Source organism: Falco naumanni, chromosome 5 (genome assembly GCF_017639655.2).
Source record: "Falco naumanni isolate bFalNau1 chromosome 5, bFalNau1.pat, whole genome shotgun sequence".
Classification (NCBI taxonomy): Eukaryota; Metazoa; Chordata; class Aves; order Falconiformes; family Falconidae; genus Falco; species Falco naumanni.
The window spans coordinates 71,951,014-71,974,874 of NC_054058.1; the positions used below are offsets into that span (position 1 = coordinate 71,951,014).

At 67.3% G+C, this 23,861-nt stretch overlaps 3 protein-coding genes across 7 annotated transcripts; 2 read left to right on the forward strand and 1 right to left on the reverse strand.

Moving 5' to 3' along the window:
• The first annotated feature begins 1,131 nt into the window (after nucleotides 1-1,131).
• Nucleotides 1,132-12,898, forward strand: IMPDH1 (inosine monophosphate dehydrogenase 1). Of its 5 annotated transcripts, none has more exons than XM_040596374.1 (16): nucleotides 1,132-1,447; nucleotides 4,302-4,400; nucleotides 4,770-4,818; nucleotides 5,331-5,432; nucleotides 5,750-5,824; nucleotides 5,904-6,110; nucleotides 6,945-7,032; nucleotides 7,362-7,561; nucleotides 8,238-8,328; nucleotides 8,804-8,899; nucleotides 8,989-9,132; nucleotides 9,323-9,497; nucleotides 9,581-9,724; nucleotides 9,820-9,903; nucleotides 12,047-12,063; nucleotides 12,330-12,898. In XM_040596374.1, the coding sequence occupies exons 1-16, from the start codon at nucleotides 1,320-1,322 to the stop codon at nucleotides 12,425-12,427; spliced, it is 1,797 nt and encodes a 598-aa protein (XP_040452308.1). In that variant the 5' UTR covers nucleotides 1,132-1,319; the 3' UTR covers nucleotides 12,428-12,898. The 5 variants fall into 5 exon arrangements, with proteins under 5 accessions (XP_040452308.1, XP_040452311.1, XP_040452310.1 ...); XM_040596376.1 differs by having other exon boundaries at nucleotides 1,136-1,447; nucleotides 9,353-9,497; XM_040596375.1 differs by lacking the exon at nucleotides 1,132-1,447 and adding an exon at nucleotides 1,945-3,134.
• A 127-nt stretch (nucleotides 12,899-13,025) lies between these two features.
• LOC121089268 lies at nucleotides 13,026-15,715 on the reverse strand. Its single transcript, XM_040596379.1, has 3 exons — nucleotides 15,238-15,715; nucleotides 14,129-14,694; nucleotides 13,026-14,045 (listed from the first exon to the last, which is right to left on the reverse strand). The coding sequence occupies exons 1-3, from the start codon at nucleotides 15,408-15,410 to the stop codon at nucleotides 13,678-13,680; spliced, it is 1,107 nt and encodes a 368-aa protein (XP_040452313.1). The 5' UTR covers nucleotides 15,411-15,715; the 3' UTR covers nucleotides 13,026-13,677.
• A 1,926-nt stretch (nucleotides 15,716-17,641) lies between these two features.
• PRRT4 (proline rich transmembrane protein 4) lies at nucleotides 17,642-23,608 on the forward strand. Its single transcript, XM_040596575.1, has 5 exons — nucleotides 17,642-17,703; nucleotides 19,955-20,607; nucleotides 20,696-20,794; nucleotides 21,029-22,341; nucleotides 23,591-23,608. Exons 2-5 carry the CDS (start codon nucleotides 19,983-19,985, stop codon nucleotides 23,606-23,608), a joined length of 2,055 nt encoding a protein of 684 aa, XP_040452509.1. The 5' UTR covers nucleotides 17,642-17,703; nucleotides 19,955-19,982.
• Nucleotides 23,609-23,861: the final 253 nt, after the last annotated feature.

Sequence of the window (23,861 nt, forward strand, 5' to 3'; positions counted from 1 at the left end):
CGGGGGTAGGCACACCTCCTGACACTGGGGACCACCTGTGCTGGAAGCACTGGGAGCCCTGGAAGCACTAGGGTGCAGTGGGAGCACAAGGGCCACTCACGGCCCTGTGCCTGGCACAGCCCTTCCTGCCTTGCACACCTGCCTCCCACTCTGTGCCATCCCCTCCTGCCTCACACAGTTCTCGTTTCCTTTGCACACTCACTTCCCACTTTGCACCCCACACACACATACTCCCCTTTTCCCTTGCACACCCCCTCCACCTTGGACACTCACCTCCTACACCCCTTCCACCCCATTCAGTTCTAATCCACTTTGCACACCCACCTCCCACCCTGTGCAATCCCCACCCGCCTTGCACCCCCCACCTCCTACCTGGCATACTCCCCTTTTCCCTTGCACACTTGCTTCCCACCTTGCACACTCACTTCCCGCCTTGCACACTCCTCCCCATCCCACATGCTCCCCTTTTTACTTGCAACCCCCCTCCCACCTTGCACACCCCCTTCTGCCCCAGGAAATTCCTGCCCATGTTGCACCACCCCCCTTGCACACCTACCTCCACTCCATTCAATCCCCTCCTCCCTTGCACCCCCCACCACTGCCTGTCCTACACACTCCCCTTTGCACTTGCACACCCAGTGCCTGCCTTGCACCCCCTGTTCTGCCCTGAGCAATTCCCTCCTGCCTTGCACCCACCTCCCACCTTGCACACTCACTCCCTGCCTAGCACACCTACCTCCTACCTTGCACACCTGCCACCTACTCTGTGCAATCCCCTCCCACCTTGCACCCTCCCCTTTTCCCTTGCACACCCCCTCCCACCTTGCACACTCACCTTGCACACCCTCTTCCACGCCAGAGCAATTCCCTCCCGCCCTGCACCCCCTTCCCACCTTGCACACTCGCACACCTACCTCTCCCCCCCGGCAGTAAATAGCCGGGCAGCCCCGCTAATCCCCTGGCCGCTCTAATCCCCGACAGCTGCCACGGCTGGGAAAGGCCCGGGGGAGGGGGGGGGGGACACACAGCCCCCGCACCCCGCCAGGGACCGACCATCCCCAGGCCTCCCCGCCCCCACCCCCCCGGTGCCTCAGTTTCCCCCGGGCCGTGTCCAGCCCCCACCCGGGGGTGGGCGGGGCAGAGGGGGCGTGGCCACCCCACCCCCCCTCCCGCCCCGGGCACCCGGGGAAGGAGCAACCGGAGCGGCCGGGCCTCGCCGGCCCCCGCACCCACGGGCATCCCACGTGCACCCCCGAGACCACATCCCCGAGCACCCCCCGTGTGCCCCCCTCGCCCACCCGCGACCTGACCCCCGCCCCATGGAGGCGCCCCCCGAGCCTCCGGCGAGGTCCCCCCCGGCCGCCGGGGTCCCCCACGCGGGACACGGTTACGAGACAGTGGCGCAGCGCTGCAGCGCGCGGCTCCTGCGGGCCGGCCAGGAGGGCAGGTGGGGCCGGGGGGGGGAATGTGGGGGGGGCGGGGGGGTCGAGTGCTGGGGGGGGGGGCTAGGGGGAGGGGAGAGCTGTGCCACGCGTAGGGGTAGTGCTGTGGGGGGGATGTGCCGTGGCTACGGGGCCGTGGGGGGCAAGTGCTGGGGGGGTTGTAGTGTGTGGGGAGTAATGCTGGAGGGGGACCGGGGGGGGGGGGCGTGCCACGAGTGGGGGTGGTGCCGGGGGGAGAAGCTGTGCCGAGGGGTTGCGACTTGGGGGAGCTGTGCCGTGGGTAGGGGGCCGTGGGGGGAGAGTGCTGGGGGTGTGTGTGTGTGGGGGGGAGGAGGGTAGTGCCGGACGGGGACTTGAGGGGGGCTGTGCCATGCGTGGGGTGGTGCCGTGGGGGTCCTGTGCCGAGGGGGTGTGGTTTACGGGGCCTGGGCCGTGGGTAAGGGGCCGTGGGGGGCAGGTACTGGGGAGGAGCGATTGGGGGGTGGGGCTGTGCCACCGGTGGGGGGCCGTGGGGTCTGTGCCGTGGGAGCAAGTGCTGGGGGGGGAGGGCCTCGCACATGTATGTGCCCTGGTGTGCCCAGCATTGGACATGTGTGTGCCCTGGCGTGCCCAGCATCACACACGTGTGTGCCCTAGTGTGCCTTCCTTGCACACGTGTGTGCCTCGGCATGCCCAACCTTGCACACGTGTGTACACTGGCGTGCCTGGCCGCAGCCCTGACCTTGCCTGCTGCACCGCGGGGGCGGATTAGAGCAGGCAGGGAGCGGGCAGCGCTAATCCTGCTGCCTGCACCCTGCCTGCAGCTGGTCCGGGGGGGTCACAGTGGGTACCAGCACCCTCTTGGGGTGGGGAGGCATCCCCAGGGCCTGCAGGCAGGGTGCCATCCCTGGGGGGCTGCAGGCAGGAGCTGTTTTGCTGCCTGTGTCCCGCAGGGCCTTGTTAGCTGGAGGGTAATGAAGCACTGTGGGCACCGACACCTGCGGGCACCCAGTGGGTGGTGGGTCCCGTGGCAGCGTATGCGTGGCGTGGGTTGCTGGATGCAGCTGGAAGGGCGGGGGGCACCCGAGGGAGGGGGCAGCCCCTGAAGGGAGCGATGCAGCCCTTCCCCTGAAGAAAAGGGGGCACCCCAACAAAAGGGGGAGCACCCAGAGAAAGGAGGGGGACCCAAAACAAACACGGGCACCCAAAGGTAAAGCTGGGGGGGGGCACCCAAAAGCAAGGATGGGTACCCAAGAAAACGGGGTGTGTCTGAAAAAAAGGGGCAGAACCCCCAAAAAGGCACAGCAACCCAAAGGTAAAGCTGGGGGGGGGGGCACCCAAGGCAAAGGGGTGCACCCAAAAGGAAGGATGGGCAGTCAAGAAAAGGAGAGGTATCCCAAAACCGATGGTGCACTCAAAATACCGGGGTGTACCCACAAATCGGGGGGGCACACTAGAAAAAAAGGGGCACCCAGAAAACGGGGGCGGCATCCAAACCAGAGGAGAGCACCCAGAGAAAGGGGCCCCCCACACGTGAAGCCGGGGGGTCACCCAGGCAAGGGGAAGGCACCCAGACACGGGGCGCGCGCGCACGGTGCTTGCACACATGCGGGGCTGGCGCAGGGCGGGGCCGTGGGCGGGGCCATGGGCTCTGCCCCGCCCCCTGCCCCGCCTCGCTCCGGCGCTCAGCGCCATGGGCGAGGGGGAGCCCAGGTACCGGGTGGGGCGCGGGGGGAGTTACTGGGGAGGTAATGGGAGGTTACTGGCATGTGAGGAGGCAGCATTGGGGGGATACCGAGGGGTTACTGGGACGTGGAGGACAGCATTGGGGGGATACTGGGGGGTTACCGTGAAATGGAGGAGCAGGAGTGGGGGGGTTACTGGGAGATGGGGGGACCGGAGTGTGGAGTTACTGGGAGATGGAGGAGGTAGGGTAGTGAGGAGGCGGCAGTGGAGGGGGGACTGGGAGGTTACTGGGGCCTAGGGGCGAAGCGGCGGGGGGGTACTGGGAGGTTATTGGGGGATGATGAGGCAGCACTGGGGAGTTACTGGGAGGTTCTTGAGGCATGGGGGGCTACTGAGTAGTGGGTGAGGGGTACTGGGGTGTTACTGGGGCACGGGGAGACAGCAGTGGGGGGTACTGGGGCATGGGGGGGGCAAGGGTAATGGTAAGGCAGCGTTGGGGAGTCCTGGGGGGGTTACTGGGAGGTGGAGGGGCAGCAGTGGGGGGGTACTGGGGGAATACTCAAGGATGACGAGGCAGCGGTGGGGGGTACTGGGAGGTGGAGGGGGAGCGGGGGGGGGGGGGGGTGATGGAGGCTCCTGGGGATGGGCGGGCTGTAATGGGGGGTTCCTGGAAGTTACTGGGGGACGTGGGGGAGCGGGGGGGCAGGGAGAGGAGTGAGAGGGGGGGTCTCGCTGTGCGGCGGGGGGAGGGGGCGAGGGGTAGCGGGAGGGCACTGGGGATGCGGGCAGGGTTACTGGGAGGCGCTGGGGGCTGGTAGTGGGGCCGCTGGGCGGTGGCGGGGGGGTACTGGGAGGCGCTGGGGCAGGCTGGGAGCGGGGGGGGGGGGGGGGGGGGGGGGGGGGGGCTGCGGCGGCCGGTCCCGGCTCTGGCTCCTCCTCCCGGGCAGCCTCGCCCCGGCCCCGCCCCTGCCCCGCCCTGCGCCGTGGCCGCTGCGGGCACCGGCACCGCAACGCGCCTCCCGCCCCGGGACCCCCCCCCCCCGCCCCCCCGGCACCGGCCTGGCCAGCTCAGGTGGGGGTTCGCGGGAGGGGTCCCGGTGCCGCGGGGGGGGCGGCGTGGTACGGATGGGGGGGTCCCGGTGGGGGGCTCCCGCTGGCGGCAGGGGGGTCCCGGTGCCACCCCCTGTCCTGCAGCATGGCCGACTACCTGATCAGCGGGGGCACCGGCTACGTGCCCGAGGACGGGCTCACTGCCCAGCAGCTCTTCGCCACCTCCGATGGCCTCACCTACAAGTATGTGTGGACCCCCCCGACCCTTCCAGCACCCCCAGGTACTCCAAACCTGGGGGGGCATCCCCCACCCCATCCCAGTGGGGTGCTCTCAGCCCAGCACCCAGCGTGGCTGGATGGGGCTGGGGCACCCTGGGCACTGTGGTCCCGGGGGTCCACTTGGGGTGCCCCCACCTCGGCTCTGTGGCCTTCGTGGGATCAGGGTCCCTGGGCACCGTTGTCCCCGGGGACCTCCCCTGGGATGTAGCACCCACCCCCTGCGGGGACTGTGTCACTTTGTGGGGGCTGGGGGACACGTGTCTGGGGGGTTGTGGTCTGCTGGGGAGGGGTGCCAGCCATGGTGCCCCCCCCTTCCCTTCATCTTCTCTGCAGTGACTTCCTCATCCTCCCTGGCTTCATCGACTTCACAGCAGATGAGGTGGTGAGTCCTGGCCGCCTTGGTCTGGGACCTCCCCAGGGTGATATCTCAGTGTCCCATCCCCATGGGGTGATGTCCCTGTTGTCCCCCCACAGGGTGATGCCCCCATGTCCCACCCCAGGGTGACATTCCTGTGCCTCCCAGGGTAACAGCCCTGTGTGTGTGTGTGTTGGGGTGATGTCCCTGTCCCTCTTCACCAGGGTGATGTCCAGGTGTCCCCTCTTAGCATGATGTCCCCATGCCTCCCCCTGGGGTGATGGCAGGACGTGGTCTGGGATCACCATGGGGTTTTGGGGGTGTGGCAGGGGGGCTGCACCCCACAGCTCAGCAATGGCGGGGGGGGGGAACTTCTGGAACATCCATGGGCCCCCAGGGGGGAGGGACAGGGCCTGGGCAGGGCTGGGGGGCACAGCGGGTGGTCCCAGCCAGTGGGGTAGGGTGAGACTGGGAGGCAAGGGGCTCCCCCCACCCTGCTGAGGGGGGCCAGAAGGGAGAAGGGTCTGTGCTCCCCCCAGGACCTGACCTCGGCGCTGACCCGCAAGATCACCCTGAAGACCCCCCTCATCTCCTCCCCCATGGACACAGTCACAGAGGCCGACATGGCCATCGCCATGGCTGTGAGTGGGGGACACCCGGGGGGCGCACCCCGGGGTGGAGGATGCCCAGTTCCACGTGGGTGCAGGGGAGGTTGGAGCCCTGGGGGTGGGGCAGGGGGGACATAGGGGCCGGGGAACTTGGGGGCTGCAGGCCCCGCACAGTGCGGGAGGAGGGCAACCCAGGAGGGTTGGAGGGAACGTGGGTGCAGGGGGGAGGTGCACATTCCCACGATGGGAGTGTGTGTGGGTGCCCATACCCAGGTGGGTGCAGGCTCAGGGTGCCCACCCTACTGAGGGTCAGGTACCTACTGACCCCCTCCCTGTGCCCCCCACCCCAGCTGATGGGCGGCATTGGCATCATCCACCACAACTGCACCCCAGAGTTCCAGGCCAACGAGGTGCGCAAGGTGAAGGTAAGGGGGGTCCCCACCACCATGGTGCCCCCCTGCCTGCTGCCCACTGCCCACAGCACTGCCCATGCCCCCTCCCCAGAAATTCGAGCAGGGCTTCATCACGGACCCGGTGGTGATGAGCCCCACACAGACGGTGGGGGACGTGTGGGAGGCCAAGCTGCGGCACGGCTTCTCGGGGATCCCCGTCACCCAGACGGGCAGGATGGGCAGCAAGCTGGAGGGCATTGTCACCTCCCGTGACATCGACTTCCTGGCCGAGAGGGACCACGGCACCCGGCTGGGCGAGGTGTGTGGGGGATGTTGGGGGGATGTGGGGCAGGGGGGTGGGATGGGTGGGATGCAGGGCAAGGATGTGGAGCAAGGGTGGGATGCAGGACTGGGATGGGTAACAGGACTGGAGTGGGAGAAGGTGGGATGGAGAAGGTTGGAGGACGTTGGTGGGACATGGGGCAGGGGTAGGAGGTGGGTGGGAGAAGAGGGTGGGATGTGGGGCAGGGATGTGATGCAGGACTGGGATGGGGAACAGGACGGGTGGGAGAAGAGGGTGGGATGGAGGACGGGTGGAGGGGTGGGGAGCATTGGAGGACATTGGTGAGACATTGAGCAGGGGTGGGATGCAGACAGAGGTGGGATGATGGGGGTGATGGGATGGGAACAGGGATGGGGTGGGATAGGAATGGATTGGAAGAAGGTGCAGGGACGGAGTGGAGTGGGATCAAGGATGGACTTGGACAGGATGCAGGGATGGGAGGGAGTGGGATGCAGGCCAAGGGTACGATGGGGTGAGACACGGGGATGGGATGGGACAGAGCTGGGGTAGGGTGAGGTGGGACACGGGGATGAGATGAGATGCGGGGAGGGGATGGGATGGAATGGGACAGGATGGGATGGGACGAGGCGGGATGGGATGCAGCGAGGTGGGATGGGATGCAGCAGTGTAACACAGGGGTGGGATTAAGTGTGATAGGATGCAAGGATGGAATGCAGAGGTGGGATGGGATGAGGTGGGGTGGGATGCAGGGGTGGATAGCCTGGCCAAGGCCAGATGGCTGGGGTGGGAGCAGCCTGCAGTGGCCCCAGGGTCCTGCCAGCTCCCATGTGGGTGATGCTGGCCTCACAGGTAATGACAAAACGCAATGACTTGGTGGTGGCTCCTGCTGGCATCACCCTCAAAGAGGCCAATGAGATCCTGCAGCGCAGCAAGAAGGGTACCAACCCCACCACAGTGGGGCCCAGCACCCTGGCACCATCCTGGGGGTCACCTCTGTATCACTCATCCCTGGGGTCACCTCTGTTTCCCCAACCCTTGGGGTCACATCCACGTCACTCATCCCTGGGGTTACCTCCACATCATCAGTCCCTTGGGTCACCTTTGTGTTACCCCATCCTTTGGGTCACCTCCACGTCACCCCATTTCCATCCCTGGGGTCACTTCTGTGTCACCCCATCCCCATCTCTTGGGGTCACCTCTGCATGCCCCCGTCCCTGGGGTCACCTCTGTGTCACCCCATTGGGGGGTCCCCCCTGTGCCCACCAGGGAAGCTGCCCATCGTCAATGACAGTGACGAGCTGGTGGCCATCATCGCCCGCACGGACCTGAAGAAGAACCGGGAGCACCCGCTGGCCTCCAAGGATGCCCGCAAGCAGCTGCTGTGCGGGGCAGCCATTGGCACCCGCGAGGATGACAAGTACCGCCTGGACCTGCTGGTGCAGGCCAGCGTCGACCTGGTGGTGCTGGTGGGTGGGGGGCTGCAAAGGGGACTGTGGGGGGCCCAGGGATGGGCACCCACCCTGCTGCACCCCACTCCTGCACCCAGCCCCATGGCATCCCAAATTCCTGCCCCAGGGCACCCCAAGTGCCCTCCCCAGAGCACCCCAATTCCCTTCCCAGCTCTCTAACCTTGGGCACCCCAAATCCTTGCCCTGCCCTGCACCCCAATTCCCTGCCCAGCTCCCCACCTCATGGCACCCCAGATCCTTGCCCCATGACACCCGAGTTCTCTCCTTGCCTGGCTCCCCACTCCATGACACTCCAAATCCTTCTTTACCCCACAGCACCTCAGTGCTCTCCCTGCTTTGTACCCCACCACACGGCACCCCAAATCCCTGCCCTGCTTGCCACCCTGTGGCACCCCAATACCCAGCCCCACAGCACCCCAATCCTCCATCTGCCCAGCTCCTGGCCCCACAGCACCCCAAATCCTTGCCCTGTGGCACCCCAGTCCTCCCCCTGCTCTGCACCCTAAACCTCTGCCCTGCTCCCCACCCTGTGGCACCCCAAATCCTCCCCCCAGGGCACCCCACACCCCTGCCCCCCATGCCATGTGTGAACCCCCTAACGCCGTCCCCCCCCATGCCGTGACCCCACATACAGTGTGTCCCCATACGGTGCCCCCCATGCCGTATCCCCTAGGACTCGTCCCAGGGGAATTCGATCTACCAGATCAGCATGATCCACTACATCAAGCAGAAATACCCCGACCTGCAGGTGATCGGGGGCAATGGTGAGCCAGGGCTGTGGGCACCCCACTGTGGAGGGTGGACGGGGGCCACGGGGGGCTGGAGTGCTGGGGGGTCAGCAGGGGAGGGTTGGGGGGTGGGGTGAGGATTTGGTGTGCTGTGGGGCAGAGGGCTGGGCAGGAGGAGGATTGGTGTGCTGTGGGGCTGGGTGTTGGGGTGCTGTGGGGTGGGGAGCTGGGCAGGGATTTGGGGTGCAGGGCAGGGGGAGGATCGAGGTGCTGTGAGGCAGGGAATAGGGGTACCATGGTGGGGGGCTGGGCAGGGAGAGGACTGGGGTGCTGTGGGGCAAGGAATAGGAGTGCCATAGGGTAGGGAGCTGGACAGGGAGAGGATTGGGGTGTCGTGGGGCTGGGTATTGGGGTGCAGGAGTGGGGTGCCTCGGGGGGCGGTTGTCCCGTGGGGGAGCACCCCTCGCTGGCAGGTGCCTGATGTGGAGGGTGCCCTCTCGCCGGGGCGCAGTGGTGACAGCTGCCCAGGCCAAGAACCTGATTGACGCTGGCGTGGATGCCCTACGGGTGGGCATGGGCTGTGGCTCCATCTGCATCACCCAGGAAGGTGCGTGGCGATGCACCGGTGACCCCCCCGGTGTGGTGACCCCCCGGCACGCCACGGCGCCACGGCGGGTGCTGACCCCTCTCCGGCAGTGATGGCGTGCGGGCGGCCACAGGGCACGGCAGTCTACAAGGTGGCTGAATATGCCCGGCGCTTCGGCGTGCCCGTCATCGCTGACGGCGGCATCCGCACCGTGGGGCATGTGGTGAAGGCGCTGGCACTGGGGGCCTCCACCGGTGAGCAGGGGGGCACAGGGGGCACGGGCACCCAGCACCCATCCTGCTGTCACCCATGGGGGTCCCTGCTGTCACCCCAGCACCCATCCTGGTGCCACCCTGGGGAGGTCCCTGCTGTCACCCCGGCACCCATCCTGCTGCCACCCTGGGGAGGTCCCTGCTGTCACCCCAGCACCCATGTTGGTGCCAGCCAGGGGCTGTGACGGCCGTCCCCCTGCAGTGATGATGGGGTCCTTGCTGGCGGCCACCACGGAGGCACCGGGGGAGTTTTTCTTCTCGGAGGGTGTGCGGCTGAAGCAGTACCGGGGCATGGGTTCGTTGGATGCCATGGAGAAGAGCAGCAGCAGCCAGAAACGCTACTTCAGGTATGTCATGGAGCTGGGGGAGGGGCACGGGGGGGTCCCAGACACTCAGCCCTGACCCCCTTGCTCTGTGTCCCCCCCAACAGCGAGGGTGACAAGGTGAAGGTGGCGCAGGGGGTGTCGGGCTCCGTCCAGGACAAGGGCTCCATCCATAAATTTGTCCCGTATTTGATTGCGGGAATCCAGCACGGCTGCCAGGACATAGGGGCCAGGAGCCTCTCTGTGCTCCAGTGAGCTGGGGGTGGCATAGGGGACAAGGAAATGGGGGGGTGGGGGGGTGGGGGTGTCACCCTGCCCTGCTGACCCTGCCACCGCCCTCCACCAGGTCCATGATGTATTCGGGGGAGCTGAAGTTTGAGAAGAGGACCATGGCAGCTCAGATCGAGGGGGGGGTCCATGGGCTCCACTCGTAAGTGGGGGATTGGGGGGAGCACAGCGGTACAGGGGGGCATGGGGATGCTGCGGCAGGCACCACGTCAGATCTGGCTCATGTGCCCTTCCCCAGGGCATGGGGCGGGGGACAGGCACCCAGTTACACCAGTGCCAGGGATGGAGGGGCACCCAGTCACCACAGTGCTGGGTAAGATGGGGGGGCACCCAGCCAGTTTGGGGTATGGGAGGTTCCCAGGCCTGCCTTTGCCCAGGTACTGGGGGGGGCAGGTCCCTCCTTGCCCCAGCACTGGGTGTTGGGGGTCCCCGGCCCCCCCTTACCCCAGCACTGGGTGTTGGCTGGTGTGGCCACACTGGGGGCTGTAGGAACCGATTGGATGGACCCTCAGCCAAGCCCCCTTCGGCTGTGGGTCACCCCCTATGCTGTGCCACTGTGGGAACACACTGGTACTGGGGGTGCTGGTCCAGACTGGGACTAGGGGAGCAGCCTGGGGGGATGGGGAGCCTGAGGCACATGACAGGGTCCAGGACACAGGGGTTCCAGGCAGAGTGTGGGGGCTGTGTGTGGGGGTGTTTCACCCAGGTGTAACCCGCAGCTGGGAGTCAGTGCTGTGGCCCCCCGCCCCAGTGACAGTCAGGGTGCAGAGTGGCTGCGGCAGTTGTTTTAATTCACCCCGTGGGGTGCCCCAGAGTAAGGATGAGCACCCACAGCCACCCCAGCCCTGCCTGGCACGTCCCCCCCTCCCACCTTGGTGACACCCCCTTGCACTGGGGGCTTCTTCTCCGGGCCCGCCCGGGATGCTGCAGCACCTTTGGGGTCCAAGGGGAGGCAAGGCTTGCACAAGGGGGTGTGGTTTGTGCACGGGAGCAAGGCTTCTGGTAGCCACCAGAGCTGGCTGGCTGGCCACTGGGTGGCGGCTCATGGCCAGTTGCTGGTTGGTCAGCCTGTGGGGCTGCTGGTTGCTTGGCTGGGATACTGGTTGGCTGGCCAGGATGCTGGTTGACTGTGGTTGGTTGTCTCATTGGCCAAGATGCTGGTTGAGGTGCTGGTTGGCTGGCCAGGCTGCTGTTTGTTGGTGATCAGCCAGCTGGTTGGCTGGGTGCTGGTTGAGGTGCTGGTTGGCTGTGAGTGGCCAGCTGGTTGGTTGGCTGGGTGCTGGTTGAGGTGCTGGTTGGCTATGGTTGACCAGCTGGTTGAGGTGCTGGTTGGTTGGGTGGCTGCTTCTTTGGCCGGGATATTGGCCAGTTTGCCCAGAGGCTGGCTGGCTTGGTGGTGGTCGGGATGCTGGCTGGCTGGCTGGTCGGCTGGCCAGGATGCTGGCTGGCCAGTTGACCACCTTGGCCATGTTCTCCATGAGCCATGACCAGACAAGGTTGGGTAGGCTCGAGCAACCGTGGCATTGCTGATGTCTTCAGGGTGAAGCCGGGCAGTGGCTCAGGGCAGCATGTCCTCGCCGGCAGCCGTGGGGCTGCAGCACCTACCCAGTGTCCACCTCAGCATGGACTGAGCTGGGGTGCTGGTGCTGGGCAGCTTGATGAGAGTGTGGTGCCGGTGCTGGATGGCTCGGTTGGAGCACAGTGCCGGTGCCAGGAGTCCAGTGCTGGTGGCCAGCCAGCCTCATTGGAGTGCATTACTGGTGCCAGGTAGCTTGGTCATGGCATGGTGCCAGCGCCAGCCTGGCTTGGTCGGAGCACAGTGCTGGTGCTGGGTGGTGCCGGTGCCAGGAGGCTCTGCCAGAGCGTGGTACTGGAGCCTGGTGACTTGGTCAGCATGTGATGCCAGATGGTGCCAGGGCCAGATGGTGCCAGTACCAGGAGCCTTGGGCAAGTGCAGTGCTGGTGCCAGGTCACCAGGTTGGAGCATGGTGCTGATGTCCAGCTGGATCACGGTGCCGGTGCCAGATAGCTTGGTGCAGCACATGGTGCCGGTGCCAGGTAGTGCTGGTTCTGGGACACTCAGCCGAGCATGGTGCAGCAGCTGGTCACAGGGTCAGACCAGGGTGCTGATGTCCAGATGGATCATCGTGCCAGTGCTAGGTGGCTTGGCTGGATTGTGGTGCTGGTGCATCCGGGTGGGGGGCCAGGGGGATCGCCGTGCCATGTGCCGGGCCAGGGTGACCTTGTAACCTTCTCTCTCTTTCCTGCCCATGCCGCTGCCATAGCTTTACAGTTCTGCCACGTAAGTACCAGCTAGCACCCCACTCCCACCGGGGCTGCGAGGTGATGGGGGAGGGGGGGCAGGCAGGGGGGGCTGCCATTGATGGGGGACCTGCAGCCCCCCAGTGGAGATACTGGGGTGGCTCAGGGTGCTGGGGGGGCACCTCTGCATTTACCAGCCAGGATCTGACGTGGTGCCGGTGCAGTGGGGGGGAGGGGTGGGGCAACCGTGAGGTCTGGGGGCCCAGGCCCCCGCCCCACTGCTCATCCCCCACTTCTACCCCACAGTTACGAGAAGCGGCTGTACTGAGGAGGGGGCACGCGCTGGCCCCCCCCGCCCAGAGCTGGCCGGTCTCCCCGCGGCCCCTCGTCACCACCGCCGCTAGTGCCACGCTGGGATGTCGCCGGGGCTGGCTTTGCACTACGGGCTGGACCCCTGGCCAGCCCCTGCCGCTGGCACCCCCCAGCCATAGGGCTGTCAGGGCCTCCCTGCCTGCCCCCCCGGCACCTACCTGGGACCACAGGATTTTTGTGTGGGCCCTGGGGTGCTGCGCCCCTCAGGTGGGTAGGGCATGGCACTTGCTGCTTGCCCTCCGCCATGACCCTACTTTGCCCCTACAGGGGGGGCAGGGGAAGGGACTGCCCCCCGCCCCCCCCGCCTCCCATCAGGACTCCCTGCCAGTGCAGAGGGGGCTGCCCCTTTTCCCCTTCAGCTTGGGGTCACTGCAGGGGCAGCAGCAGCCCCCTGCACCTGGGGGAGCCTCCCATCCCCCCGGCCCCCCTGGCAGGCTGGAGGGGGGGGCACCAGGGCCGACACCGTGCTGTATCCAGGTATTAATAAAGTAATGGAGCATCCAGTGCTGCCACTGCCTGTCTCCCTGCCTGTGCAGGCAGCACCGGGGGCAGGCAGCACCATGGCACATGTTGGCATAGCACAGCATGGGGTAGCACACCATGGCACATGTTTGCATGCCATGGCACAGCCTTACACACGCTGGGGATAGCGTGGTCACCTTGGGCACAGCATTGTGCACTGGCCTGGTCTTGCACGCTGTGGCACAGGTTTGCACACCAGGGGCACGAGGTAGCACGCCCTGGCACGGCCTTGAATACCGTGGGACAGGTTTGCATACCACAGGCACAGCCTTTGCACACTGTGGCATGGCATTGCACCCTGTGGCACAGGTGTGCACACTGTGGGCATGTCCTTGCACGCTGGCGCAGCCTTGCCCATCATGTCACAGCCTTGCACACCATGCCATGGCCTTGTGCACTGTGGGTAAGGCTTAGCACACCGTAGCACAGGTTTGCACACCGTGGCATGGCCTTGCACACCATGGCACAGCTTTGCACACCATGGCACGGGTTTACACACTGTTGGCATGTCCTTGCACACAATGGCATGGTCTTGCATGCCATGTCATGGCTTTGTACACCGTGGGCACAGCCTTACACACCATGGCACAGGTTTGCACACCATGGACATGACCTTGCGCACCATGGCACACCTTCGCACCCTTGGCACAGCTCTGACCCTGGCATCGCAGCAGCCAGCCGTGGTGCCCTGTGGCCTGGTGGTCTCACGTGGGCTGGTAGTGCCACTCCGTCTGTTCGTCCTGGGGTGGGATGCCCCCTGCTAGAGCCTGGCCTTGGTGGGAGGGGGGCCCTCCAGTGAGCGCAGGAAGGCGAGCAGGATGCGGCAGTACTCGGCGGGGTGCTGGCGCAGGTGGGCGGCATGGCGGGAGTGTGGCCAGCCACAGGCATGGGCACAGATGCCCTGTGCCCGCCAGCCCTGCAGCAGCGCCCGCAGCACTGCTGGCTGGCTTAGCCCATCATCCAGGCAGTAGAAGAGGAGGAGGGGGCAGCGCAGGGGGGGGCTGGCGAAAGCACCTCGTGCCTGCTCAAACTCCTGCCCCCCCCAGCACCCCAGCACCCTCAGGTACAGCCAGGCACCAGCACGCACCAGGGCCCGCAGGGACGGCGTGCCCACTGTGCTAGCGATGCCTGTGGGGAGAGAGCTGTGTCAGTGCCGGTGGGGGTCCTCGGTGGCACCTGCAGTGGGTATTTCCCCCCCAAGCCACACTCACCCTGCGCCATGTCCCCGAAGCCACCAGTCACCAGGCTGTCGTAGATGATGCCGCGGAAGCGTGGTGCCAGGCGTTGGCACTGCTGGGGCTGGTGGTGGAGGAGCAGCAGCACCTGGGCAAAGGTGTAGGCACCGGCAGAGATGGCGTGCACCAGCAGCGGGCGGGTGGCCAGGCCACAGCCACCACTGCCACCAGCACCACCGTTGCCACCAGCACCACACCCGTCACCATCGCTGCCACCACCACCAATGCCACCATCTCCGCTGTGGTCCAGCAGCCGCAGAAGCTGCCCTGCCAGGCGCTGCCCTTGCCATGGCCGCAGGATGTGGCACACCGTTGTCCCCACCACCAGCACGTCCATGCCATGGCGCAGGTAGAGCGCCAGATACCGTGCCAGCCCCCGTGCCCGTGCCCCCAGCCAAGGCAGCAGCAGCAGCAGCGGTCTGCCGGGGGGGGCTGGAGGGGACCCCTCAATGGCACTGTGGTAGAGGCGGATGGTGCCCGAGAAGGATGTCACCGTGACAGGGGGCAGTGGTGGGGAGGCACAATGCAGCCCCACGTCCTCCCTGGGGGAGACAGGGCAGGAGGTGGGCATCAGGGGGACACCTCCAAATGTGGGTCACCCCCCCCAAATGTGGGACACCCCCCCAAAGTGGGGCAACACCCCCCAAACGGGGGACACACCCCCCCCAGACAGAAGACCCTGCAGTCTTGCCAGGTAACACCCGCACCCTGGGGGGATGGGGCAGGGGGGTCCTGTCCTGCTGCCCCCCTCTGTAGGGTCGTCTCCCCTCCTCGTGCTGCCCCAGGATGGGCTGGGACCTCCCCCCCCCCCCCCCGGGATCCCTGCACCGTGAGGACGTTTGAATGTCCCATGTCCCACAGACACTTGGGGACACCCTGCCCACCTTGTGCCCTCCTCCGTGTGCCCCAGACCCGCTCCCCCCTCCCCCTGGCCTGGGGACCGCGCACCCCCACCCTGGCATCTCCCCCCACCCTGGGGGCACTGGGCACGGGCTGAGCCCCTGCGGAGACATCGGGGCGCTCAGGTCCCTGCAGCTCCCCCCAGACACACACACGTCACCCCCATGTCCCCTCCCCATGCTCACCCGGTGTCACTGGCTGTGCCAGGGGGGTCCAGCAGCATCAGAGGGTCCGGCTCTGTGAGGGGGTCTGGCTGTGGTGGGGGGTCCAGTGTGCCAGGGGGGTCCGGTGTGCCGGGGGGGTCCAGCAGTGCTGTGGGGCTCTGCCTGTGCCTGGGGGTCCGGCAGTGCGGAGGCATCTGGCTGAGCTGGAGGAGTCCAGTTGTGCCAGCGTCCAGCGGTGCCGGTGCAGGTGCAGGTGCCAGTGCGGGTGCGGGTGCTCGTCCGGGTGCCGGTCCGGTGCCGGTGCCGGTGCCGGTGCGGGTGGGGGTGCGGGTGCCGGGACACAGCAGGCAGATGCTGGCAGACGCCGGGATTAGGCCAGGCCGCGGTTACAAAACGCCTTACACAACGCCAGCGGGCACTGCGCCACCGCCGGTGGCATGGGGACAGGCCCCCGTGGTCCCCCACGGCTCCCCGTGCCCCTCTGCTATGTCAACCCCGCTATCTGGTCCTGGGGGATGGTGGCGACCTGGTGACAACTGCCATGCCCCCTCCCCAGCATATCCGCCGTACCCCCCCCCCCCCCCCGCCCCACCCGCCGGAGACAGACAAACACCCCTCCCCCCCTGCCCTCCCCCAGGAGCCACCGTGGTCCCCAGTGCCTCCCTCTGGCATGCTGATGAGGGGCTGGGGGGGGCAATGAGGGTGTAACAGGGGTGTGTAAGGGGTGTACAATGGACCGGGTTCCACACTGCCCAAGCACCTCGGGGAAACCCCACCCCCACCCCGGAGCCGGAGCTTTGGGGTCCCAACTGCCAGGTGTGAGAGCAAAGGAGCTCGCATGGTGGCACACAGGGTGTCACATGCCATGGCACATGCAGTGGCACAGATGGGGGCACACACAGTGGAACAGGTGGTGGCAATGGGCACTGGCATGCATGGTGCCACACTTGATGGCACACACGGTGGCACAGGTGGTGGCATGGGTACCAGCATACATGGTGGCACACTTGGTGGTGTACATGCTGCCCCCGTGGCAGGGCTGCCTACAATCAGACAGGGCAGAGGTGACCCAAGTGGGTGTCCCCATCCCTCTGCCAGCCCCTCCAGCATTGGCAGCTCCCGGCGTGCCATGCCGTGGCCTGGATGGCAGTGGCGGCTCACCCGAGCGTGCAGTGTGCACCGTGCAGAGCTGCTGACCCACTTCCCTGCTTCCTGCCCGCAGGGCCATCAAGCGGCTGTGCCCATCCCAGCACCTCTGCATCCCCCCCCCTCGTGCCTCTGTCCCCCCTCCTGGCTCTGCCCCATGTTACCCACCCCTGGAGGGCTGCTGGCATGGCCTTGTCACACAGCCAGGTCTTGGGGCTGCCGATGGGGCACAGGCTGCGGTCACCCTGAGCATGAGGGGTACACTGAGTGCACGCAGCGAGTGTGTGCAGCTCATGTGCGCAGTGTGCGTGTGCCCACAGCATGTGCATGCAGTGTGTGCAGGGAGTGCAGTGCATGCCTGCAGTGAGGGTGTGCATTCAGTGAGCGTGCACAGGGCATGCCTGCAGTGACTGTGAGCAGTGTGTGCATGCACTGAGTGTGCATGATGCATATCTGCAGTGTGGTGTGTTGTGCAGTGAATGTGTGCAGCATAGGCCTGCAGTGTGTGTACAGTGAGTGTGCACAGTGTGTGCATGCAGCGCCTGCAGTGAGTGTGCACAGCATGTGCATAAAATGGTGCATGCACCGTACATGGGCAGCGTGCAGTGCGTCACGCAGTGCGTGGGATGTGCAGGGAGTGTGGGCTGTGCACAGTGTGGACGTGCGGTGAGTGAGTGTTGTGTGGGCAGGGTGTGAGCAGTGCGTGTGTGAGCAGTGTGCAAGCAGTGTGTGAGCAGTGCAAGCAATGTCCACACAGTGCAAGTGTGAGCACTGTGCCTGTGCAGTGTGTGCGCAGTGTGCCCATGTGCAGTGCATGTCTGTGCAATGTGCGAAAGCCGCGTGAGCAGCGTGTGCTCTGTGTCTGTGTGGTGTGTGCAATCTCTGTGCGATGCGAGCAGTGTGCAATGTCTGCATGCAATGTGCAGTGTGTGCAGGCAGTGTGCACAGTGTGAGCAGTGTGTGCATTGTGAGCAGCATGTGCAAACTGAGCGCTGTGTGCAGTGGGAGCAGCGTGAGCAGTGGAAGCAGTGGAAGCAGTGCTTCCATGCCACGTGCAGTGGGAGCAGTGTCCGTGTGCCAGTGGGAACGAGCCGGTCCGGGCCGAGCCGAACCGGGCGGCTCCCGGTGCCCGCGGCCGTCGCGGCAGGGCCGGGGGCGGAGGAGGAGGAGGAGGGGGGAGGTTTGGAGAGGAGGGGGGTGTGGAGAGGAGGAGGAGGGGGGGTGCAGCCCGCGCCCGCCCCGCCCGCCGCTGCTCTGCCGCTGCCGGTGCTGCCGGTGCTGCCGGAGGTGCCGGTGCCGCGGAGCGGGGCCGGGCCGGGGCCAGAGCCGCGGCGGAGGCCGGTGGGTGCGGGCGGGGCCGGGCGGGGGGGGCCGATCCCAGGGGACTGGGGGTGCCGGGGTGCCCGGGGTGCTGGCGTGCATGGTGCTGGGGTGTCCAGGGTGCCCGGTGAGAGAGTGCTCGGGGTGCTGGGGTGCAGGGGGCTGGGGTGCCCGGGGTGCTCAGTGCGGGGGTGCTGGGTTGCGGTGTGCGGAGGTGCCCTGTGCGGAGGTGCTGGGGTGCAGGGTGCAGGGGTGCGCGGGGTGCTCAGTGCGGGGGTGCTGGGTTGCGGTGTGCGGAGGTGCCCTGTGCAGAGGTGCTGGGGTGCAGGGTGCTGAGGTGCCTGGGATGCTGGGTGCTGGGGTGCCCGGGGTTCCTGGTGCTGGGGTGCAAGATGCTGTGATGCCTGGGGTGCTGGGTGCTGGGGTGCAGGTTGCTTGGGTACCCGAGGTGCCTGGTGTGTGGGTGCAGGCTGTTGGGGTGCTGGGTGGTGGAGTGCTCACGTTGCACGTTGCAGGGGTGTGCAGGGTGGAGGGTTGTTGGGCTACCAGGGTGCAGGGGCACAGGGATGCTGGGGTGCCGGGGTCCTGGCTGCCTGGAGTGGTGGGGTGCTGGTGAGCAGGGGGCTTGGGTGCGCTTAGGAGGTGCTGGGGCAGCGGGGCTGTGTGGGACCCAAGTGTGCCAGGTGTGCAAGTGGGTGTAGCAGAGCAGGGGGCGAGTGTGTGTGTGCATCCCATGCTGAAGCGGCAGCACTTCGGGCTGAGGCGAGCAGTGCGCACACACAGAGCCCCCATCACACCCCCACGCAGGCTGGCTCATGCACACGTGCTCACACACGATGTCATGCACACCCACGCCTGCACACCCGCACACGCTCACTGTGCTGGGCAGGTGGGGGAACAGGTGGGAGGGGTGCAGGGGTGTGCACAGCTGGGGTGTGCAAAGGGGGTGTGCACAGTCGGGGTGTGCACAGTCGGGGTGTGCAAGGGGGTGTGTGCAGCTGGGGTGTGCATACAGGTGTGCAAGGGGTGTGTGCACAGCTGGGGTGTGCACGGGGGTGTGCATAGGCGTGTGCACAGGGATATGCATGGTCTGGGCTCTGTGCGTGTGCATGGCCAGGCTGGCTCAGGGTCATGCGATGCCGCGTGCATGGGAGGTGCTGCGCTTCCCCCACCACATGCATGTGCACACCTGGGGGAAGTGGTGTGGGGGAGGGGGTCACCCATGGGTGCCATGCTGGGGTGCGTGTTGAGTTTGACCCAGCATGCAACACCCGGGGGACCAGCACCAAGGAGGGCAGCGGGGTGCTGGGGGCTGGGGGGCAGCCCCTGTGCTGGCAGTGCTGGGGTGCGTTGGCAACAGTGGGTGGCAGAAATGACAGGTCCCCGTGTGCCCCGTGAGCCCCTGTCACATCGCATCCGTCCCTGCTGCGCTGCCACTGCTCTGATGTGCCCCAATGTGACACCGTGGAGACAGGCTTTGTCACAAAGATTAGGGCCCTGGCACCAGGTTGGGGGGGCACTCCACTCCCTCGGGTGGCTCCGGCTTAGGGGACAAGCCCCCCCTTCAGCAGCCTGAGGGTGGGGGCCTGCTCCATGTGCCCCCTGTCCCCCTGTGCCGCCGCATGCCCTGGGGGTGGCAGGAGCATGGCGGGACAAGAGTGGCGGGACAAGCCATGACGCCCCCCTCCCCAGCGCCCACGCTGCCTGCCCTACCCTCAGCCCCGGGGGGTGGCGGGTGCTGGGGCCACCCACGCCGGGCAGTGCTCTGCCTGGGGGGGGACCTGAGCCACGGGGTGTCGGTGGGACCCGGTGCGCCCTGTTCTGCCCGATCCGGTTTGGGCAGGGGCTGCTGGCGCAGGCAGGGCATGGCGCGGGCAGGCTGCCTGTCCCCAGGGATGCTCCTATCCCCATCCTGCCTTGCCGGTGTCCCCAGACATGGCCCCCCAGCAGAGCCACGCCAGCTGCCGTTGACATGGGCATGTCACCATCCTGCAGGGGACACCGGGGCTGGGATGGTGCCGTGGGGCTGTATTGGTGCTTTGAGGCTGGCTGAGCTCCATGGTGCCTTGGGGCTGGGTGTGCTGTGGGGTTGCCTGTGCTGTGGGGCTGGCTGTGTGCCGTGGGGCTGGCTGGGTTGTCCTGCGGCTGGCTGGCTGAGCTGTGGGGTGCGCCGTGTGCCGTGGGGCTGGCTGTGCTGCGGGGCTGGCTGTGCACCATGTGCTGGGTATGATGTTGGTGCTGGTGTAACTGTGCCCTCTGCCCTTCTTCACAGCGCTGCTCCCACCGTGCCACTGTCCCAGATGTCCCCCATGGGTCTGGGGGCAGCCCCTCACCTGCTGCTGGCCCTGCTGTGCCTGGCCCCCCTCACTGCTGCCCCGCCGCCCCCCACAGCACCCACCAGCCTCCCAGGACCCCCGGGGACAGCACCGGGACCCCCCACACCCCGCAGTGAAGCCCCTGTCCTCTCCCTCAACCTCGGCCTCAACTTCAAGATCAAGGTGCGAAGCCAGGGCAACCCCCGCCCTGCTGCCCCCTCTGCCCCCCCAGCACCCCCCTATCCACTGCCCGCTGGCACTACTGGGACCCCTGTGCCCCCGACCCTGCTGCCATCAGGCTTGGGCTGGCCTGACTCCAGGGATGAGCCGGGCTCTGGGGTCCCCCCGGAGGAAGTGGGGGGGTGGGGGGGCCCTCCTCTCCGTGCCAGCACAACCCCCCCGGCATCCCTGGCTGGGGAGCAGGACAAGGAGCTGGAGCTGGACATCGCCATTGACCTGACGGCAGGGCTGGAGCCTGAAGTGGGGCCAGGGGGTGCCGTGCCCCCCACCAGCCTCCTGTGGGCCCACCCCAGCCCCCGCCGCCCCATCCCGCTCATCCCTGGCATCAAGGCCGGCATCTCAGAGCTGGCCAGCAAACTCAGTGCTGCTGGTGAGTGCCACAGCTGAGGTGGGCTGGGGTCCCCCGGCATGGCCCCCCCATTCTGAGGGAGCCCGAAATGTGTCTGTCCTCCCCTCAGGGTTTCTGGTGCCCACGGCGCCCCCCAGGGTCGGCCACGAGGTGCCGGGGGGCAACGGGTCCCAAGAGCAGGATCAGGCTGGCAGCGGTGCTGAGCCAGGTGAGGGGGGGTCCTGGGGGAGGTGGGGGGATCCTGACACTCCCACAGTGGCTGGTGTGATGGGGGGGGGGGGGGGGGGGGCTTGGGGAGCCTGTGGGTGTGCATGACATGGTGGGGCACAGGAGGGAAAACGGGGGTGCTAAGCATGCGTGGGGCATGAGTGATGTGGGGTGCACATGGAGGGGAGTGGTGCACATGCTGCCCTCCCACCCTGACCCCTCTCCTCCCCTGCAGCCCACCCCCCTGGCCGCCAGTCCCCCCGGGGCACTGTGCCCCCCTCGGCTGCCGCCTCTGCCTGCACCCAGGGCTCCACCTGCGGCTCAGGGGGACCAGATCCCCAGGGTGCCCCCACCACTCCCCTCTCCTGGCCCCCCCACTTCGTGGCCCTGCAGACCAGCTGGTCCGTGGCCACCGCCACCTGGGGCCCGGCCTGGGAGGCCCACATCTACGGGATCGGATGCCTTTTCGCTCTACTGGGACTACTGGGAATCGTGGTGCTACTGGGGGGTCCCTGCAGTCGGCCACCTGCTGCCCGGCTGCTGGGGGGGCTGTTGGCAGCAGCGGGGGCTGCCCGCGCCTTCCCCCTCTTCTTCGACGCCTACGAGCAGCACGGCCGCCTGCCCCCCACCGCTGCGCGCCTCCTCTTCGAGCTGCCTTTCCCATGCCTGGGCTGGGGGCTGGTGCTGGCCCTGCGCTCCCCCTCTCGCTGCCGGACCCCCGCCGTGGTGGCGCTGGGAGTGCTGCACGTGGCGGGGGTGCTGGGCACCGTGCTGGCAGTGGCGATGCTGGGCCGGCTGCCGGGGCTGCTGCTGCTGCCACGGGGGCTCTTTGCTGGCCTGGTGGCTGCCCTGACCCTATGGGTGCTGCCCTGCTGTGGGGGTGGGGGGCAGGGGTGGGGAGCCCAGGGCAAGGTGCGGGGGGCTGGGGGGCTGGGGGCGGGGGTGGCAGTGGGGGTGGCAGCACTGGGGGCCATGCTGAGTGCGGGGCTGCAGGTTTTTGGGGCGCTGCAGGTGCTGGGCTGGGGGGGGCCGCCCCCTCCCGGGCCCTGGGCGTGGTGGGGGCTGCAGCTGGGCTGTCGCCTGGCCGAGGCCACCATGGGGCTGCCCCTGGCTGTGCTGGCACTGGTGGTGGCCCCTCCTCCCCGGCAGTCCCCTGCTGAGCCCCCCAATGGCTGCGCCCTGAGGCCGCGGGGGGACACCGAGGCGCTACCGCTCTGTGGGGACCACCCTGAGGCCCCTGAGGCCGACGGGGACCCCACAGCCGGCTACCGGCCCCCCTCGCCCATTGACCTGCGCCGCAGCATTGATGAGGCGCTGGGAGCACGGCCCGGAATCTTCCGTCACAGCACCGTGGCAGGGATCAGCGTCATTGGCACAGTGGGAATCGGCACCGATGGCACGGCAGGGAGCAGTGCCACCAGCATGGCTGGGATCGGCACAACAGGCTTGCCAGGGATCAGCATCGGCACCACCAGCACGGCAGGGCTCAGCACAGCTGCGACACCAAGTCTTGGCACAACCAGCACAGAAGGGCTCACCACAACCAGCGTAACAGGGCTCTGCACAGCTGGCACGCCAGGGATGGGCACCGCTAGCATGGCAGGGATTAGTGCAACCAATGCATCAGGGTTCGGCACAACCACGACACTGAGTCCTAATACAACCAGCACAGCAGGGTGTACCACAACTGGCACACCTGGGCTCAGCACCACCAGCACCCTGGAGCTCAGCACCACCAGCACACCAAGCCTCGGCACAGACAGCACACCCGTGCTTAGCACTACCACCGTGCCGGGGCCCAGTGCAGCCGGCACAGCGGGTCTTGGCACAACGGCTACACCAGATCTCAGTACAACCAGCACATCGGGTCTCGGCACCGCCGGCACACGGGAGCCCAGCACCACCAGCACACCGGGGCTCACCCCCGCAGGCCGCCCCCGGCCCCTGCAGCGTGCAGCCTCCTTGGGGGGGTGGTCTGTGATGTCCTCGGGGGCACGGGGGCGGCGAGGTGGTGGCAGCCCCTCGGCCCAGGGACTGTCCCAGGGGGGGCTGGCGGCGGTGCCAGACCCCAGCCCTACTTGGCGGGGTCCCCCCCGGGCAGCCCCTGTGCTGCGGCCCTCCCAGAGCTGGGCAGGGGGCAGCCCCTGCCCCCCCCCAGCCCCCCGGCCCCAGGGGGGACACCCTGGGGGGGGGGTCCCTGCAGCCGGGGGCGTCCCTGAGCACCCCGGTGACTCCAGCTCCAACCGCCACAGCCTGGGCAGCGACACCATAGACTTGTAGGACACGGGGTGTCCCCCAGCATCCCTACGGCTGCCATGGAGCCCCAGCGAGGCCAGCAGTGCCCCAGGGAGAGCAGCGCAGAGCCCAGCTTGGCCCACCCAGCACGCTGCCTCCGGGACCCTCCGCCCCCACCTGACCAGGGGACCCCCCAGAGTCAGTGATGCCCAGGAGACACCGAGGACCCTCAGATGCCTGCAGTCCCCAGAGACCCCCAGCTGCCCCCTGAGTCCCTGTGACCCCCAAGTACGGGTGAGAACTTGGGGGGACACCCCCCCAGCTCCCTGAGACCCCCAGCTCCCTGAAACTCCCAAGTACGGGTGACAACCTGGGGACACCCCAGAGTCCCTCAGACCCCCCTGGTCCCTTGGACCCCCTACATACGGGTAACAACTTGGGGACCTCCCATGTCCTTGAGACCCTCAAATACAGGTGGCAACCTGGTGCCCCCCCATCTGCCCTGCAAGTCCCCGAGACCCTCAAATACAGGTGAAAATCTGGGGACCCCCTCCCCCCCCAGGTCGCTGAGCCCCCCTAGTCCCCAGTCTCCCCCCTGCCATGCCCTGAAGCCCCCCCAGTCCCATGCCAGACTCCCAAAGTGCCCCACAGATCTCGCATCCCCCCTCCATGGCCTGGGGACCCCCCGCAGCCCCACACCACATCACTGGCCCCCCAACATGCCACTTGCCAGAGACCCTCCCAGCCCCCGCTTGTGCCCCGGGGACCCCCCTCTGCCAAGGCTCCCCAGCGCTGGGGGGACATGTGGGGCCGGCGCCCCCCCCGGCCCGCCC

What these genes read in the sequence shown, in the direction of transcription:
- IMPDH1 (XM_040596374.1), top strand. Translation starts at nt 1,320, where the DNA reads ATGGAGGCGCCCCCCGAGCCTCCGGCGAGGTCCCCCCCGGCCGCCGGG. An exon ending in CGGGCCGGCCAGGAGGGCAG is followed by an intron (nt 1,448 to 4,301) that starts GTGGGGCCGGGG and finishes CCTGTCCTGCAG; the next exon opens with CATGGCCGACTACCTGATCA. An exon ending in GCGTCGACCTGGTGGTGCTG is followed by an intron (nt 7,562 to 8,237) that starts GTGGGTGGGGGG and finishes CGTATCCCCTAG; the next exon opens with GACTCGTCCCAGGGGAATTC.
- PRRT4 (XM_040596575.1), top strand. Translation starts at nt 19,983, where the DNA reads ATGTCCCCCATGGGTCTGGGGGCAGCCCCTCACCTGCTGCTGGCCCTG. An exon ending in CAGCAAACTCAGTGCTGCTG is followed by an intron (nt 20,608 to 20,695) that starts GTGAGTGCCACA and finishes TCCTCCCCTCAG; the next exon opens with GGTTTCTGGTGCCCACGGCG. An exon ending in TGGCAGCGGTGCTGAGCCAG is followed by an intron (nt 20,795 to 21,028) that starts GTGAGGGGGGGT and finishes CCTCCCCTGCAG; the next exon opens with CCCACCCCCCTGGCCGCCAG.
- LOC121089268 (XM_040596379.1), bottom strand. Translation starts at nt 15,410, where the DNA reads ATGCCTCCGCACTGCCGGACCCCCAGGCACAGGCAGAGCCCCACAGCA. An exon ending in GGCACAGCCAGTGACACCGG is followed by an intron (nt 14,695 to 15,237) that starts GTGAGCATGGGG and finishes TGTCTCCCCCAG; the next exon opens with GGAGGACGTGGGGCTGCATT. An exon ending in CTTCGGGGACATGGCGCAGG is followed by an intron (nt 14,046 to 14,128) that starts GTGAGTGTGGCT and finishes CTCTCCCCACAG; the next exon opens with GCATCGCTAGCACAGTGGGC.